The sequence below is a fragment of the Lepisma saccharinum genome, chromosome 1 (genome assembly GCF_977018435.1).
Source record: "Lepisma saccharinum chromosome 1, izLepSacc3.1, whole genome shotgun sequence".
Classification (NCBI taxonomy): Eukaryota; Metazoa; Arthropoda; class Insecta; order Zygentoma; family Lepismatidae; genus Lepisma; species Lepisma saccharinum.
In genome coordinates, this window is record NC_139229.1 from 130868367 (window position 1) to 130885780 (window position 17414).

The window sequence follows — 17414 nt, forward strand, 5'->3', positions numbered from 1 at the left end:
GACCATCAATGAGCACCTTGAATCTGTAACAAGCAGATTGCTTACAGCAGAAAAAGAAATAACCGGCATAATTGAGAATCCAAAACATACACTAATTCTTGAATTGTACAGCATCCCCAAAAAAGAATATGATTCACCATTTACACCAGGTGGCAAAATATATATGCTGTCCCCTGCACAATTTTATTACCAGTTTTTTGTTGGGGGCACACTGAGACCAATTAAGATCAAATATTGGCTTCAACCACAGGCACACCACTACCCTACCTTATCAATAACAAATGCTGATAACAAAGCAAAAATCACCAGTGTAGAGTTAGAGGATTTTACAGACCCCAATACATTAGAAACAGCCTATGCTGAAGATGATGGCTCTCTGGAATTTCATATACAAATAGGAGACAAATTATATTTAGAAAATCCTGTAGTATCAGCTGCTGAACACCCCATAGTTGCAATATTCTTGTTTTCATATTATGTCTAGACAAATTATTGTTGATGAATTACACAGACAAGCCAGACATAATTATAAGAGACTGCCAGTAGTCACAAAAGGCATAGATGATTTATGGCAGAGCGACTTGATTGAGATGGCAAGTGGACAGCTGAAAAACTTAGACAAAATCAACAAGGGCCACAAGTATCTACTCACTGTAATATACACATTTTCAAAATTTGCCTGGGCTGTGCCACTCAAATCCAAGACTGGAAAATGTGTTACAGAAGCCTTCAGGACAATCATCAATCAGAGTGGAAGATCACCGCGCTATTTGCAAACAGATAATGGCAAAGAATTTTATAATTCTGTGTTCCAACAATTTATTAAAAGCCAGTCAACAACATTATTCGAGTTACAGTGATCTCAAAGCCTCAATTGTAGAGAGATTCAACAAAACCCTAAAAAATCTTATGTATAAACAATTTACACTTCAAGGTAATTATAAATGGATTAATATTCTTCCAGAACTTCTACATAAATATAACAACTCGGTCCATTCCACAATCAACATGAAACCCTCTGAAGTAACTCCATCTGATGAGCAAAAATTGATCAGGACTGTTTATTATCCTAGATACCAGCCAACAACAAGAAAGGCCAAATACAAGGTGGGTGATCAAGTAAGAATCAGCAAATATAAGCACTTATTCAAAAGAGGCTTTACAAGAAACTGGAGCACTGAATTATTTACAGTGGTTCAAATTAAACCTGGGACCCTTAACACATATATAATAAAAGACCACCGAGGAGAAATTCTCAAAGGCAGATTCTATGAAGAAGAACTCAGCAAAACTAAACAGCCTGACACATATCTCATAGAAAAAATCATCCGCAGAAAAGGCAACAAGTTATTTGTCAAATGGCTAGGACTTCCAGAACACAGCTGGATCGATGCAGACAAAGTGATAATATGAGCACCTGGGATGTTATAAAAAGGCTGCCAGAACCTGAACAGCAGATTAAGAGAAATGGCAAGTTGCTGCCTGAAAATATTAGATGTCTTATTGTTGGGCCATCGGCTTGTGGTAAAACTACACTAATGATTGATAATTTTTTATTGGCACCCAACAGGTTAGACTGGAAAAACAGGCACTTGTATGTTTTCTCTAAGAGCTTGGAACAATTAAAATATCAGCAGCTGATGAAACTATATGATGGATTGGATATTGCCACTTTTGAACCAGATGTTAAGCTACTTCATGAATGTCTCGATAATTCTGTTGTTGTGTTTGATGACATTATACTGGATAATCAAAACAAGGTTAGAAATTTCTTTACACAGGGCCGACACAAAAACATTGATTGCTTCTACCTTGCACAGACTTTTTCAAAAATACCCAAGCAGCTGATCCGAGACAACAGCAATTTTATATGTGTGTTTCATCAAGATCATACCAACCTCAAACACATACATGATGAATATGTAGGTGGGGACTTGAGCTACAATGATTTTTCCAAGTTTTGCAGTAGGTGCTGGAACCAGGACAGTTATGGGTTTGTCACAATTGATATGACAAGAAAACCCAATAGTGGCAAATACAGAAATAAAATCAACAATTTTCTAGACATTGAAACATATATAAATAACCATGAAAAGGCCAATCATTGATGATCTTAAATTAAGAGATTATCTTGTAAAAAGATTTAAGGGATGGAAATCAGAGAACCGAGGAATTTATGAACAACACAAACAAACAGAACAGCCTATTATTGATGCTATTAGTGAATTAGGTAAAAATATCAAAACTGTTACAGAGCAAAATCAAAATTTGATCACAGAGCTTGTACCTGTAGCTGCAAGGAACATATTAGATTATCCATTCACCCCACTTTCCAGTATTCATACACCTAGTCCTGTTGCTCCTCGAAGAATTGAAGCTACTCTGGATCCTATTGAATTGGGTCTTCTTGCTCAAAAATATTTAAGCACACCTAAAGACAACAAAGATGAGGTCTTTGGCTTATATGCTGACACAGAGCGTGATGGTAGCATCATATATAGAATTGGCAATTTTAGAGTAACATTTATGGGAGATGATATAATTGTATATTCAGAATCTCATCTTGGAGAAAAAGGTGGTTTTGTTAAATATCTCGGCACACCTGGATTGTGGGAACTGATGACTAGGAAAAGGCCTGGCAGCTATACAGATCAAGATTATGAGCATTACAAAGAAATATTAATAAAATCAGATGCTCTATACCAGAACAATGATCCCACACAAAAAAGAGTCAAGTCTAGCAGTGGAGCAAAATATAACAACTTAATCAAGCCCATATGGTCACAGATCAAGACTGGTAGTGGAATCAAACAATACAACACCCTGCCTAAAGAATTTGTCTGGGTTGATGATGTCAGGAAACTTGTAGATAGGTTATTGGTGATAGCTGGGGAGGAAAATGCTGGCAACCACAATTTTTACAATGAAAAGGTTGAAATTATGGACATGATAAGCACAAAATTGTCTAATTTTATAGTGAATGACACTAAGGGGATTGGATATCTTATAAAAATTATTAATACTCTACCACCTAAATTTTGGAATATTTCTGAGGGTCGGGGGTTGGTTAATGACATTATAAACAAGCTGCCATTTGAACTACATATTCCAGGCTATCAGTATTGTGGTCAAGGCACAAAATTGGACCATAGATTAAACAGAGGTGATCCTGGTGTTAATCCCCTAGATGCTGCTTGTAGAGACCATGACATAGCATACAACACACATTCTGATCTTGACAAGAGACATGTTGCAGACAAGAAATTAGAAGAGGCTGCATTTGGTAGATTTGTAAGCAAAGATGCTTCTTTAAGTGAAAAAATAGCAGCATTGGGAACTACCATAGCTATGAACACCAAACAAAAACTGGGGTGGGGGTTGTGAATATGTATATAATAAACCTACAATGAAGGCCAAGGGTGTTATGTATCAAATACCTTATGCAGGTCTTAAATCTCTTAAAACTATTGATAGTCTTTTAACCAAAAAGCAGCGCAAGAAAAAAAATTCTTGTCTTGCCAAGGGCCATGGTATGAAATTGTTGCTTAGTACCCCCCAATTAAAAAATTACAGCAATCAAGAAAAAAAATCACATGTAGGTGGATTCATATTTACTATCCCGGCCATCTTAGCAGCACTTGGGGCTGTTGGGAGCTTGGCTGGGGGATCAGCTGCCATAGCAAAAACAGTAATAGATGCCAAGAAAAATAGGGCAGAATTAGATGAATTGAAGCGCCATAACCTGGCCATGGAGAAACAAGGGAAAGGTGTTAAGAGAGCCATGAATAAGTTTTAAAAAAACAAGAGCCGCTTACAAACCAAGATATTGAAGCTTTAATCAAGCCACTGGGCATCAAAAATTTTAGAGGTGTGTACATGTCTGATTCTTTACCAGAACAACCACTCAACAAAGAGTGTGGCATTGTTAATTTGGATAAGTACAAAAATCAGGGCACTCACTGGATCTGTTATCTTAAATATTTAAACAATAAGGCATTTGTGTTTGATTCATTTGGAGGTGTTCCACCTGAAAATTTAGTAAAATATCTAAAATCAACTAATCTTTATTACAATAATGCCCGTGTTCAAAACTTCAAAGATGTTAATTGTGGACATTTGTGTTTATCTGTTCTTAGATATATGTCTCAAATAAATAAACCATCAATTGAAAATTTTCAAAAAGCCCTGTGGTATCTGAAACATCATGGGGGTATTCCATCTCACCAGCCAAAATTCAATATTGAAACTCAAATTACATGATGATATAGTATATCCCAAAACAATAGCTCTCAGAGCATTTTATGGCATGTACTTGATCCCTAATATTACACACCACAACAACACAATTGCAGTAGGGGATCAAAAAATTGTCATCACTCCAGGGCAGTATAATCTGTCCACTCTAAATGCTCAATTACCCAGAGGTATAGTATTAACTCAAAATTCTGTCACTCACAGAGTAGAGATTGTATCTGCTACAGAAACAGTGGATCTGGATACTATAGGAGAGCTGTTAGGCTTTGAGAACAACACAAAACTCGAACCGGCCATCAAACACACTGCTATTAATATACCTAAATTCTTAGCCATAGACACTCTGAATATTCACTGTAATGTGGCCGAGGGTATGATCAACAAATCAAATGGCATAGGCACTCACAAACAAACTGGCATCATTGCAACATTTAAACCTAATTCTGAATTTATGGAGCCAATCATCTACACTCCATCCCCAACATTATATTTTCCTGTGTGCCATAATAGAATAGATAACATTGAGTTGATGGTCACTAATGAAAAAGAAGAATTAGTTGATTTTGCTGGAGCCACAACAACTGCAATCAGAGATTAATATTTAAATAAAAATACATACAAAAAAATGGAAAATATTGAGAGTTATGAGCTACAATCATTCCCCCCAAACAGGAGGATATTTGCAAATTTAAATCAACCCAACACAGAAATTGAGGTTGATCTTGATGTAGGGGATGGCTTTATACACTCCCACAGAGCAGATCTATACATCAAATTTGATGTTGTAAAGCTCGATGGAACAGATTATCCGGCAAATTCAAATATAAGATTGGTGGACAATTTTGTGCCGCATCTGTTCTCTGAAATTGAGATCAGAAAGCATGGTGTTGTTATAAACAGAGTGGATTATCCCGGCATTACCTCCACAGCTTTGGCCACACTAAAATTATCCAAAACCGAGGCTTCTTACTACAAAATAGGTGGATTTGAGGCTGGTGATAAAATTATATCTAAGAGCCACACAGTGCTGTTCCCAATGCGCCTGTTGCCAGGATTCTTCTCAGATTACAAAGATATTATGTGGAAGGGTGGTTTAAGAATCACATTTAGAAGAGCTGCCAATGATAATAATGCTTTGATGAGGTACAGTGCAATAAACTCTACCGGGGAAGCTCTGCCTAATACCCTACCTGATGAAGGCAAATGCATTATTCAGACTATGGAGCTAAGAATCCCAGTTGTTGAATATGAAGCCAGTTATGCTCTTAAATACAAAGCAGATATAATAAAAAATCCACAAGTACCTTTACAATTTTATACATATCAATGTGTACAGAAGCCTGCCGCTGGTACTTATTATGAGTTTGATGCTACAAATTCATTCTCCAGTATACAATATGACATGCCAGATTTTGTGGTGGTACTGTTTCAAACTGGAAGAAACAATAATCAGGAAAAAAATTCAAGTAAATTTGATAACTGCAACATCAAGAACATTTATCTTAAAAATGGCAGAAATGAGGTATTTCCTAGAGAAAATTATAATTTAGACATGTCCAAGGATGATTTCCTTAAATTATATGAAGCATTTACAGCATACAAAAGGGTCACTACTGGCAATACTGACATGTATTACACACCAGATGAATTCAAAGCACAGAGACCCATGTTTGTCATCAACACTTCAAAAAGGAAACAAGTTGTGGTTAATGACAGGACAAACATTAAAATTATCTGTGAATTCCACGATACACTCCCTGATGACACTATATGTAGTGTTATTCTCATAGGTGAAAAATCATATGTTTATGATGTAAGAAATGAGAGAGTCACAGAACAATTCTAGAAAATCTCTGCATATTACATTGTTTTAATATTAGATAAACAAATTGAACCTGGTATCCAATTGAACTTAAACCGGAAGTAAATATGTATGGGTGGGTGTGGGTTTTATGAGGATCTTGGCTTAATTTCAAGTGTATCCAAAACAAAATCAAAAAAGGCTTATTTTTAACAAGCTTATGGACAACAATCTGGCTGATGCAACTTTTGTAAGTATGGGCAAATCAATCTGAGGGGGCTCATCATTTGTACACTGTAGCTTCGGGAAATTCCCGAGGGCATTTTTACAAAAATCTTGGATTAGACGGGGTGCTACACTTGAGCAAAAAGCTCATATGGGCATGTTGAGCTTGTTTTAAGTGTAGCCAAATCTGCCTGAGAAGTGCTCATCATTTGTTGTCCCAGCTATAGCATCAATTATACTACTCATATATTAATTTTTTTTTATTTTAATTTGTAAAACTGTAACCGTAGAACAATTGTATAATTTTTGTATAACATTTCTATATTGTTAAATGTGTTAAAGGTCTCATCCTGGGATGGAATGTCTCACATTTATGTGTGTTTCCATTTCCAATACATTCGAATGAATACATATTCGTTTCAATGGAATTTACAAAATCACCTCTGACATTTTATGTTAAACATGTAAGATTTTTTTTGTGCACGAGTGTGTTAGCCGATGAGTAGCAAATTATTTTAGGAACAAATTCATTTGTTAGTGCTACAAGATTTTTTTTCAACAACACTTGAAAAAAAACCTTGTAGCACTAACCAATGATTTTTTTTTTGTAATCGGAGATCATAATACCTTTTAAGGTGTGGTAATATTATAATGGGATTGAGATACGAAACTTTCGGATCCGGATCCAGATCCGAAAGTTTCGGATCCGGAACTATCGGATCCGGATCCGCAATTTTTGGATCCGGATCCGTTTGGTCATCCCTACAAATACACTGACCGACTATTTCCGTTCCAGATCATTCCCGAACCGAAGGCGAGAAGCAAGAGGTGGGTCAGTTCGTCGGTTCCCGTAGGAGAGTGGGAGACTCCCAGGGCCAAAGTCTCCTCACCAGAATACCACACCAACAACCTCACGGGGCCCGTGCTCTTCGCACAAGCCATCAGCTACATCCCGGCGAACGCCATCGTCGTAGAGGTGACGCCGCGTGGAATATTCCAAGCAGTGCTGCGTAGGTCCCTCTCCAAAACCAACGTGAACATCCCTCTCTGCGACAAAGATCACAATAATGTGGAAGATTTCCTTAGCAGCTTGGGGAAGTAAGTATAACGATCTTAGTAACACTTTTAGTGTTATCTTTCTTTCTTATGCTCAAACGTTTCTCCAAATTATTCCTTCATTTTTCGAAGGCATCGTTGGGCACTTGTAAATTAGGTAGTAGACTGAATAATCCCGGGATTGGGAACAAGGTTGTTTGATTGATTGATTTTTATATTGGGGGCACTTCAGCACATATTTGCTCGTCACGCAATGGGGGGGGGTATGCCCCGTAACTAAAACAAAATTGAGGACAGACCTGTAACAAGATTAAAAACTTCATTCGGAATTTTTACAACTAATTAAACACAAGCTAAACTGTACTATGAGAACTAAAATACCCTTACCTATTAAAAACTGAGGCTGTAAAGAGGCACTCAGCACACAGAAGGACAAACGCAGGACAACAGCCCTACGGAGGACTATATTGGCCGTAGGCCCAGACGCCAGAGCCTCGTTGACCTGCAAGATTGCAGTTACACCTCTTGAGAGCTCTGGACTCTAAATTCCAGGATTCAGATTTTTGATGATGACTAATCATTTATCCCTTCCTCTCACTTTCTTCCAAAATGAAATCATAATGGTTGAAATCTTTTTAAAACAATCAGTAGGGCCAGCGGTGGAAGAGTGGGATCGGGGAAAGATTAGTGTGAGAAAATGAGTTATTTCTTTAATGAAGCCATTAATTATCTGAACATTTTAATGTGGTCAACTCTACTACTCCTACTACTACTACTAATAATAATGTATCAAAAATAGAGCAAATTGCCATGCATCTCCCTCCCAAAGCAAGATGTTTAATTCTTGTACTTCATGGAAAGACTCTAGAGTTGTCTCCTGAGAGAAACTGAATATGAAGTATTGCCTATGTTATGTCACCAGGCGGGATAAAGGAACCGGGTCTCCCTTGTTGCACAACACTTTTGCTACCTTGTGTTCTGACGTCACACGAGGAATGCCTACGTTGTTAGGTTAGGTCCGTTAGGTTTGGTTCTATTAGCATAAATACTCTGCAAATTTATTATTTATGCTAAGAGAACTAAACCTAGCTAGGCTATCCTAACAACGTAGGCATTTAGCCTAAAAGTAAAAAGCAGTCTCTGCTGACCTCAGAACGCAAGGTTGCAGAAGTGTTGTGCGATAAGGGAAGCCCAGGAACCGGTGTTGTCTACTCGGGCTGTCGCAAGTTACCGCCATAGATGGCGTTGCTGCATTCACCTTGCTGCCATGAAATAGTTAGGCATGACTTCGCATTAAATTCGCCTTAAGTAAAAGTAAAATGAAAGAAATAGTGCTTCCCTGTGCTTTGCACCACGCCATGTAGGCGTATAGAGGATATGGAGTTAGGATCCCACACTTTCTTGATCACGGCCGAAGGTGGGGGTGATGTGATCAGACCTACGATCTTAAATAAAATACCATCTAAAGCATTGGTTTACTCTACTGATATTAAATTTCACATTTTCCACATTGCACTCAAGGTTCAGAGTAATTACGGTATTATGGTACTGCATAACCAGGTATATAGACATTATAACTTAGCTATATTTCCAAATATTAATAACCAAATACCAAATATATTAAGTTACCTTGCCAAATACCAAACTTGCTCTCTTTTTTTAAAAAAAACTACTCTTTTTTGTTCAACTTTGTAAATGTTTCCTCTAATTTCTTTGCAGAATGTACTTAGAAGGAGCTCAGATACAATCATCTATACAATACGCACACGTTACATATCCTGTGAGCAGAGGAACGCCAATGATTTCACCTCTGGTTGGTTGAAATCACAGGGGAATTCTTCAGTTCTAATTCCAGACGTTATGTACTTTTCTAACAATAACCCTATTGACACAGTTGTACTGTTGTGGACACGTGATTGACTTGCACTATATAATGCTGCGATGTAATCTTCCATGGAATTAAAAATTGTATTTATCTATGTTGTCTATGTTGACACTTTATCCTGAGGTAACCTCTAGTTACTTTAGTAACTGCCAAGAGACGGCGATACTGCTGTTAGTGAACAATATGGTAAATATGAATCTAAAGTATAGCAGTCTTATTTTGCCCAAGTGAACACACCACTTCAGTTATTCAATTAGTATTTTTTTTAATTTTACGTAGCACTTCTGCCCCTTGAAACTACTCGTGACGATGATGATGGGTGATAAATGAATGATGATAATTTATGTAGGGTCAATTACAAAGGAACGTCCATGGTCAGGATTGAAACACGAATCATGAGCATAAGCTCAGCCACTGAGAGGGCGGGTATTTTTTTATTTTTTTTTTGGCCAACGGAATATTGTTTAAACGTATTGCACTGCCCACATATTTATGCTGCTTTAATTTTGTAAAATCGTCACATTAACTTTCATAATTTAATCTGGCGGATGAATCACAATTTTGATAGTCTTACATAAATAAATAAATTAAATGCTCTTGTGGGACAACAGAAAATAATTTAAAACATTAGTAATATATTTTTCCTCAGTTGAAAGATTGAGTTCTAAGACATCATTCTTTTTTAGAAATAATCTGGTTTAATTTTACAATTACGTAATATTATATTTTTTTCGATTCAATAAATATTGAGCATATTAAAATGCACTGTACTAATAATGATACAAATTATTCATAAATTATTTCTTCCAATTCTCACTACAATATACTACATGTATTTACATTTTCGGATTAATTTTATCATACGATGTTGAAATTAATAATCATGTTATGTAATAGAATGAAAGTAACAAAGCAGCAAACTGCTGCTTACAGAAGAAATAACCCACAACAGAGAAGGAATAAAGAGAGAGGATGACGAAGAAGAAGTTGAGAGTAGATAGGACATCTGGAAGAGAGAAGTAGAGATTGAGAAAAATAAAGAGAGAAAGAGATGGAAAGGATTAGATAAGGAGAAGCAGGAAGAAAAGGATATTGCCTCTTATAAGCCATAGTGGGGTTTACGGTGAGTGACTGAAGACAAAACTACAGTAGCCCGTCAATTCACGGCAAAAAGCAACAAAGTCTGGCGTTCGGTGCTTGATAAGAACCTCCGGAGAAGTGATCACTTATATAGATGCAAGAACCAATCCGATCAGTAGGTTCCGGAGCCGGCCCTTGGTTGTTACGGGCATCTGGAGTATCAATACAGTATTATAAAAAAAAATTCAGAGGTCTGAAAAAATCAGAGATCCCTTAATCGGAAGTACAGATGTCCTACATACAGTGCGTTCAGTTTGGCTCGAGGCCGAGATAGCGCGTGACTGCAGTCTGCGAGGTATGGCGCAGATGCCGGCATCTTCGATCTGTAACGTCCCGCTTATTTTTGTACGTATTTTTGTCACAATATGAATAGTATTACAATTAATTATATGTTTCGTATTATTACCTAAGAACAATAAGCAAAACATGTTGGAAAGTTAAAACGAAGCATTAAAGGAGGCTAAAGTTTCAAAGTTATTGATTTTCTTTAAATTTCCGATACGCCACTGGTGCGACGTTCATTATATTTAATTACTAAACTGTACGTGTTAAATATCAAACTATTATTTTACGTATCAAAGTGGCAATTGTAATCATATCCAACAACAGTCTCTTTCATAATTCCTTTTAGTTTAATTTTCATTGAAATTTAACTCTGTAGTCAAATTCTAAATGTAAAATAATATTTTTACTTCACAATTCCATTCTATAATTAAACGAACAGTGCTTATTAAATATATTTGATTGAAATATTTTAACACAATTTTCATGCACAACTTTGTTTAGAATACCATTTCAGTAATTCTGGATATTTTAATTGAGTTTGTGTTTCAAGTCCACTTTATGTACAGCAAGGCTAATCGGGACTGGTCCTGCAGTTTAAAGTGGGATCCGAACCACTATGTGCCTCCTCCGGGTATCGAACCCGGGACCCCTTGATTACGAGGTGACGCGCCACCCCTGCGCCATCGGGTAGGCCTGGATATTTTAAGTTTGTCAAAATAATCCATGAAGTCTGGCAAGAACAGATTAGTCTGGCAAGAACATTTGTAACGAACCTGAGCGTTTGTTTTATATTTGTAAGAAGTTAAAATTTTTTAAATTTTTGTTACTTCAAATAATGTGCAAGCTGTCACATTATAGTTAGATTGATACAGTTGTGGTTGGAACTTGTGTATATGTTTAGAAATACGTCATAATCTCTACGTGTTGACGTCACTTTCCCATCTCAGAAGAGGAAGTGAACCCACCTGAATATTTCTCACCTGACGACAGACAGTTCAGTTGGAAAACAGGTGAAGGTGAGGAATCAATAAGGACTTGGAAAACGGGGAAAATTCAATAATAGGTTTCGGTTTTCGAGTTTTCTACTTGCCAATAAGTTGAAAATAAGCAATTAATTATGTAGTTAGATTTTCGCGATATGTGAGTGAATTGCCCAACGTTAGTATTGAATGTTCTAGTGTTTTATTTCTAAGTGATTATGGAATATAAGTGATTATAAAACTGCAAGTAGTGGAAAGTGTTGTTTCTACGGCCCTCCTTGTAGGTATGCCTAGTATTTAACCTTAGTTGTGACATATTTTGATGATTTTTTTATGGATTTATTGCGTTCGACGATGTTCTAGCCCTATTTTTCGCTCAATCTCATTTTTGGAGCCTCTTCTTTGTAGGTATGCTATGATCTTACGTGATATAACTTAACCTATTCACTTTTTTACAGCCCATTACGGGTTAAAATAACCTACAATGTGTAAAAATGGTTGTTTCTATGTTATCCTTGTAGGTGGGCCTAGTTGTGACATATTTTGATGATTTTGATGATTTTTTATGGATTTTATAGCATTTGACGATGTTCTAGCTGCTTACGATCTCTCTACGTTTTGTTTCCCCGTTTGCCGAGATCAGCTGTGCATACACCAAAAAGATCGTATGATAAGACCTTCACGCTTTAACTTAAAATAAAATGGGGATGAGGTAAACAAAAAAACCTCCTACATAACCTTTTATGGTCGTTTCAAAAATGTTTGGTGACAGTCGCGAAACATTTACTCGAATCTACAGTAATAAGTTACATATTGCTTGCAAACATTGAACCGAGTATGTTACTGAACTTGTCAGTTACACATTTCAAGATAGCAGACCACACAGACGATAGTTTACACCACAAGATTTTTACGCCAACGTACGTAAACTCAGTTTTCATTAACAACAGATCTAGCACTTACGTATAGCTAAACAGATATATCACCACAAATATTTCAGTTCAATGAACATAAATGCGATACTTACAGCACAAGAAAGTTACCCCTCATGGTCAATCGAAAATGGCTCGTTGTTCCGCGACAATTAGTCTGGACATCTGAAAGTTAATTTTAGCTTCATATTGCACAAACAGATGCATCGAAACTATATAGTAAGAGCACTGTATTATATGATAATTAATATACGCAAATACACTGGGTTTCCAGCAAACGTGAATAGCTTAGTTTTGCAGGAACTTCATTGAACAGGTTCTTGCTTGTCAAAAGTTCGGCGCTCACTACATGAATCAAGGGTTGCCAGGTCACTGTCTTTAAAAAATACAGATTTTTTGTAGTTGTTAACAATAACGTTCTGACATTTTCCGTATCAAAGATGTTGAACTACCTCCCTCGAATAATCGCGACGATGAGGCTAAATGATGAATTGTTGAATTAGATGAGTGAATAGAGAAACACCTATTCGGTGGTCGACAATCGAATCCAAGAGTTTGACTTCATGATGCGTCAGATAACTTCGCCACAGAGGTCCTCTCATACTGTTTTTCTTTCACTTTATGGCTAATCAGGACTCGACCTGTGGTTTAAAGTAGGGTCCGTCCACTCTGCAATATACCTCTACCGGAGATCGATCCGAAACCCCTTGAGATGAACTAAATAGTGTATTTTTTTCTTTAATAAATAGAAAGTTTGTTTGGGTGTTATTAAGAATGAAAATACTATTTACTTATAAAACATGAATACATATATACAGCACGTGAAAAAAATAGTGATGCCGATGTTTATCAATAGGTGTTTCCTTCCATTTCGGATTCTTGTCAAATGACCAATAAACGTTAAAGAAGAATATTATGTGAAATTGAGTACTTAAGTTTGTTTATAAGTCATCTTTATGTCTAAAGGCATTAATCGGGACTAGACCTAGAGTGGGATCCGAACCACTGTGTACCTCGCCGGTTATCGAACTCGGGGCTCCTTGATTACAAAGCGAAACGCATCATGGAGGCCCGAAGAAGATGCTGTCATTTTCATACTAGAATATACTAAATATAATTGAAGTCTTTAAAATATAACTGAATCTGCCAACCCTACTCGATGTATCACAAGAGGGCGGTAGTATCGCAAGTCTCGTACAAAATATAACATAGAAGAAACTTCACCAAATACTTTTCTACGCACAGACAGTTAACCTAAATTTATTTACATTACTTGCAGACACACAAAGACTTAATTCATAATTAATTTGATTCACTCACTCAAAGTTCCTTAGATATTTCACGTTCAACACATGTTGCTTGTGAATTTCCAACATATGATCCATCCGGAAATCTACTTTCAGAGTACAACTTCAGTGAACTGCATTCCTTATCAGCCGTAACATTTAATGCTCCAGTTTTTAAAACACGTCCCAAACACCAAATCTTTCACTTCCAGTGAGCGAAAGCGTCAGTTCTTTCAACCTCTCCGGTACGGAGAACGTGCAACTCTTTCAACACGATTGCAAGTGTAAATAACACCACTGATATTTTGCTATGAATTTATACAAACTTAAAACAGGAATTGCTGAAATATGAAGCTATTGTAATAATAATATGTAACGCAATTATGTAATCGGAACACTATAATTGAGCTTGTCCTGTTGGACTCTATAAATAAATAAATTGTATAACATTGGCGTTAACTAGTGCTGTAACATCGTATTACATTAGCATTAAATTTATGTAGTACGTATCATTAATCGGTAGAATCATTTATATTGAATATATAATACATTCTATGATTGGTATTACTAATAAACGTCACAATGGTAATATCAACAGCCGTCCTATCTGATAACGTAGTGTTCTGGCAATCAAGAGGTCCCGGATTCGATCCCTGGTTGAAGCTCAGATCCCACGTTAAACCAATTTTGAAATTATATGTTTGTGTGTGAAAGAATTACCATAACTTATTGCACTATAATAAGAATAATTTTAGGTTAATTGAAATACAGGTACCTTCTGCCTCAAATAATGTATTTATATTAAATGAATCAAAGAAGTTTACAAAATAGAGTAAATATAATAAATATTTGTCGTCTACTATCAATATTAAGCCGTAAATTGCAACTCTACTTCCACACCCCTATAGTGGCTCAAAACAACTTATTTCACACACATCATTCTTATAAACGACTCTCGTGTTCATTACTTCATCGATTCTCTTCGTCGTGATTAACCTGGAAAAGCAGGAAAGTGCTGTATTTGTAATTTTGTTACTTAGTGTTTCTTTTCTGCCAACACAATGGTGCGGATGAATGGTGATGAAATGAAATTGATGTAGGGACACTCACAAGGAAACAGCCCAAGTCAGGGCTCGAACCTGGAGCGTCGGTCGAGAGATTGTGAGTACAGCACTCAACGCGCTCAGCCACCGAGGTACCAAAAACGATTATATAATATAGTACATTTACATACACATACATATTCAGTGAGCATAAAAAAATTGTGAACCTCAAGTTTTCGATAAAGTTGCATTATCTTCGGCCATAAAGTCATAGCAATAACTATAGAATATAATACATTACAATTTGACTTGCGCAAAATCATTATGTAATTTTAAATAAAAAGTTAGAGGCGTACTAATACTACACTCACTGTATATGTGGGGGGTTACTTATGTACACGTAAAACTCGAAAAGCATCAAATCAAGGGGTTCCCGATGGCGCAGTGGTAGTGTAATCAAGGGGTCCCGGGTTCGATACCCGGTGGAAGTACAAGTGGTTCAGATCGCACTTTAAACTGTAGGTCCAGTCCCGATTACCCCTACTGTGCATAAAGTGGACTTAAAACACCAACTCAACAGCATCAAATCAAAGTTGATGCACTTTACATGCGTCAACTAACGCAGATAAACTTGTAAATTTGGTTTCCTTGAAATGGTCGTGTCTGATCTCAATTTATTACTTCTATGTCCGTCACACGGAATAGCTGCTGTTTATATTTTGATTAACAAAACATGCCTCATTAGCAGTTTATGTACTATAATGTGTTACTGGAGTCAGTAAGTTATATTGTAGTTTCAATAGTTGAACAGTAAGTTATTAGTAAACTGTTAATCTGTTATTAGTTTAATTTGACATTTTTTGGGTTAAGTATTCAGAGATTATGTATCTATTAATTATTTTAATGCACTGCACTTATCTTTCTCATCACTATATTTTAGTAAGGTAAAAATTGGATGTACTAGTAAAGTGCGTACACTGCAAACCCACTCGCCCTCCTTCTTCCCTTAGTCGGTACTCTTGAAAAGGAAAAGAAGATTAACTTTCCCCGAAATAGTAAAATCGTAAATGTGTTACAGGTTACGTGGAATGAACGTTCAATATATATATACAATATATCTTATATCGTGCTACATCGTTGCACCAATGCCAAAACAACGAATGTGAAAAAAACTTACTTTCCACCTAAGGGCAGTTTCTGATCACTAAAGCCCGGATTTCTATGTAATTACATATTTTTTCCTTTATATGTACAAGCGTGGAATTAAAATATATTGACGAATTACGTCAGTTGAGATGTCACAGTGAAGTTTTATATTACATATTTTTACATATTTTACTAAATGTTACATATTCCTAAGATATGAAATATTTTTTACATAAAACAGTCCTTAAGAGGGAAAATCCAATGAACTTTTGGCTTACTAGTTAAAAAAGTATCTTCTCACTTCCCCTCCCCATTTCCAGGTCTAAAAAAATATAGTAACTTAAAAGTGCGATTTTCCTTCGTTGTACGTACATAGCAGTTCGTTGATTCGCCGCATCGTAACAATTACATCAAGATTCGACAGTGTTTCAGTTTCCAGTTTGTAACATGGAGCGGCAAGCAACACACAGCGAACGAAGAGAACCAACAATGGAAGGCGGCAAGTACAACGCTGAGAAGCACTTACCTTTCATCCGTACATTGTTGTGGTCGTTTTGATTTTTGCAACTGGCTGCGACAAATCTTGAATGAAGTATTGTTAACTCAACCGTAGAATTTCGTATATATATTTCGTCGCCTTTTCATTTTAACCATTGGAGTTTTAAGAAGAGCTTGCCTCGGTATTTAAACAGTGTTTTAGCTGTAGAAAGCTGGAATGGCTCCACCTACCTCCTCGTTATCTCAAAAGTTGCGATCTTGGATAGCAGTCGATGATGCATTTACTATGGATGGTAAAGTTATTTTTTGTCGAGTGTGCGATAAAAAAGTTGGGTGCACTATGAAGTCTCAATTAGATCAACATGTTCGCACTTCACTTCATGTGAAAAACAAACAACTACGGAGTGAAAAGAAGCAAGTTTTACTAACCCAGATACAAGAGGATTCTTCATTCAGTGTGTTTTACAAGGAAATGTGCGAAGCAATGATTGCAGCAAACATCCCTTGGTATAAAATTCAAGTACCGAAGTTCCGGGAAAATATTGTGGCCGTAAACTTCCTGACGAGTCAACCCTTCGAAAGCGATATCTTCCACATTCCTACAAAGAAACTTTAGAATCAATTAGGGCAGAAGTAGGCAGTTCCTATGTGTGGTTATCCATCGACGAAACAACTGATGCTTTGGGACGGTATGTAAGTAATTTCATTGTTGGAACGCTAATTGCTGATTCTCCATCTACACCACATCTCATTGCATGCAAAGTTCTAGAGCGTACTAATCATTCCACCATAGCACGATTTGTGAATGACAGTCTTAAATTGTTGTATCCGGATGGCGTACAAGAAGAGAGAGTTCTTCTCATGTTCACAGACAGTGCATCAT

General features: G+C 36.6%; 1 protein-coding gene across 2 annotated transcripts in view; it reads left to right on the forward strand.

The window, feature by feature from the left end:
* LOC145988622 (fatty acid synthase-like) overlaps positions 1–9281 on the forward strand; it is an 82445-nt gene extending 73164 nt beyond the window's left edge. For both annotated transcript variants that reach the window (XM_083123648.1, XM_083123657.1), the window contains exons 13-14: positions 7077–7378; positions 9056–9281. In XM_083123648.1, coding sequence (XP_082979774.1) covers positions 7077–7378; positions 9056–9158 — 405 coding nt within the window. In that variant the 3' untranslated portion in view covers positions 9159–9281. The remainder of the gene's footprint in view (positions 1–7076; positions 7379–9055) is intronic.
* The last annotated feature ends 8133 nt before the right edge of the window (positions 9282–17414 follow it).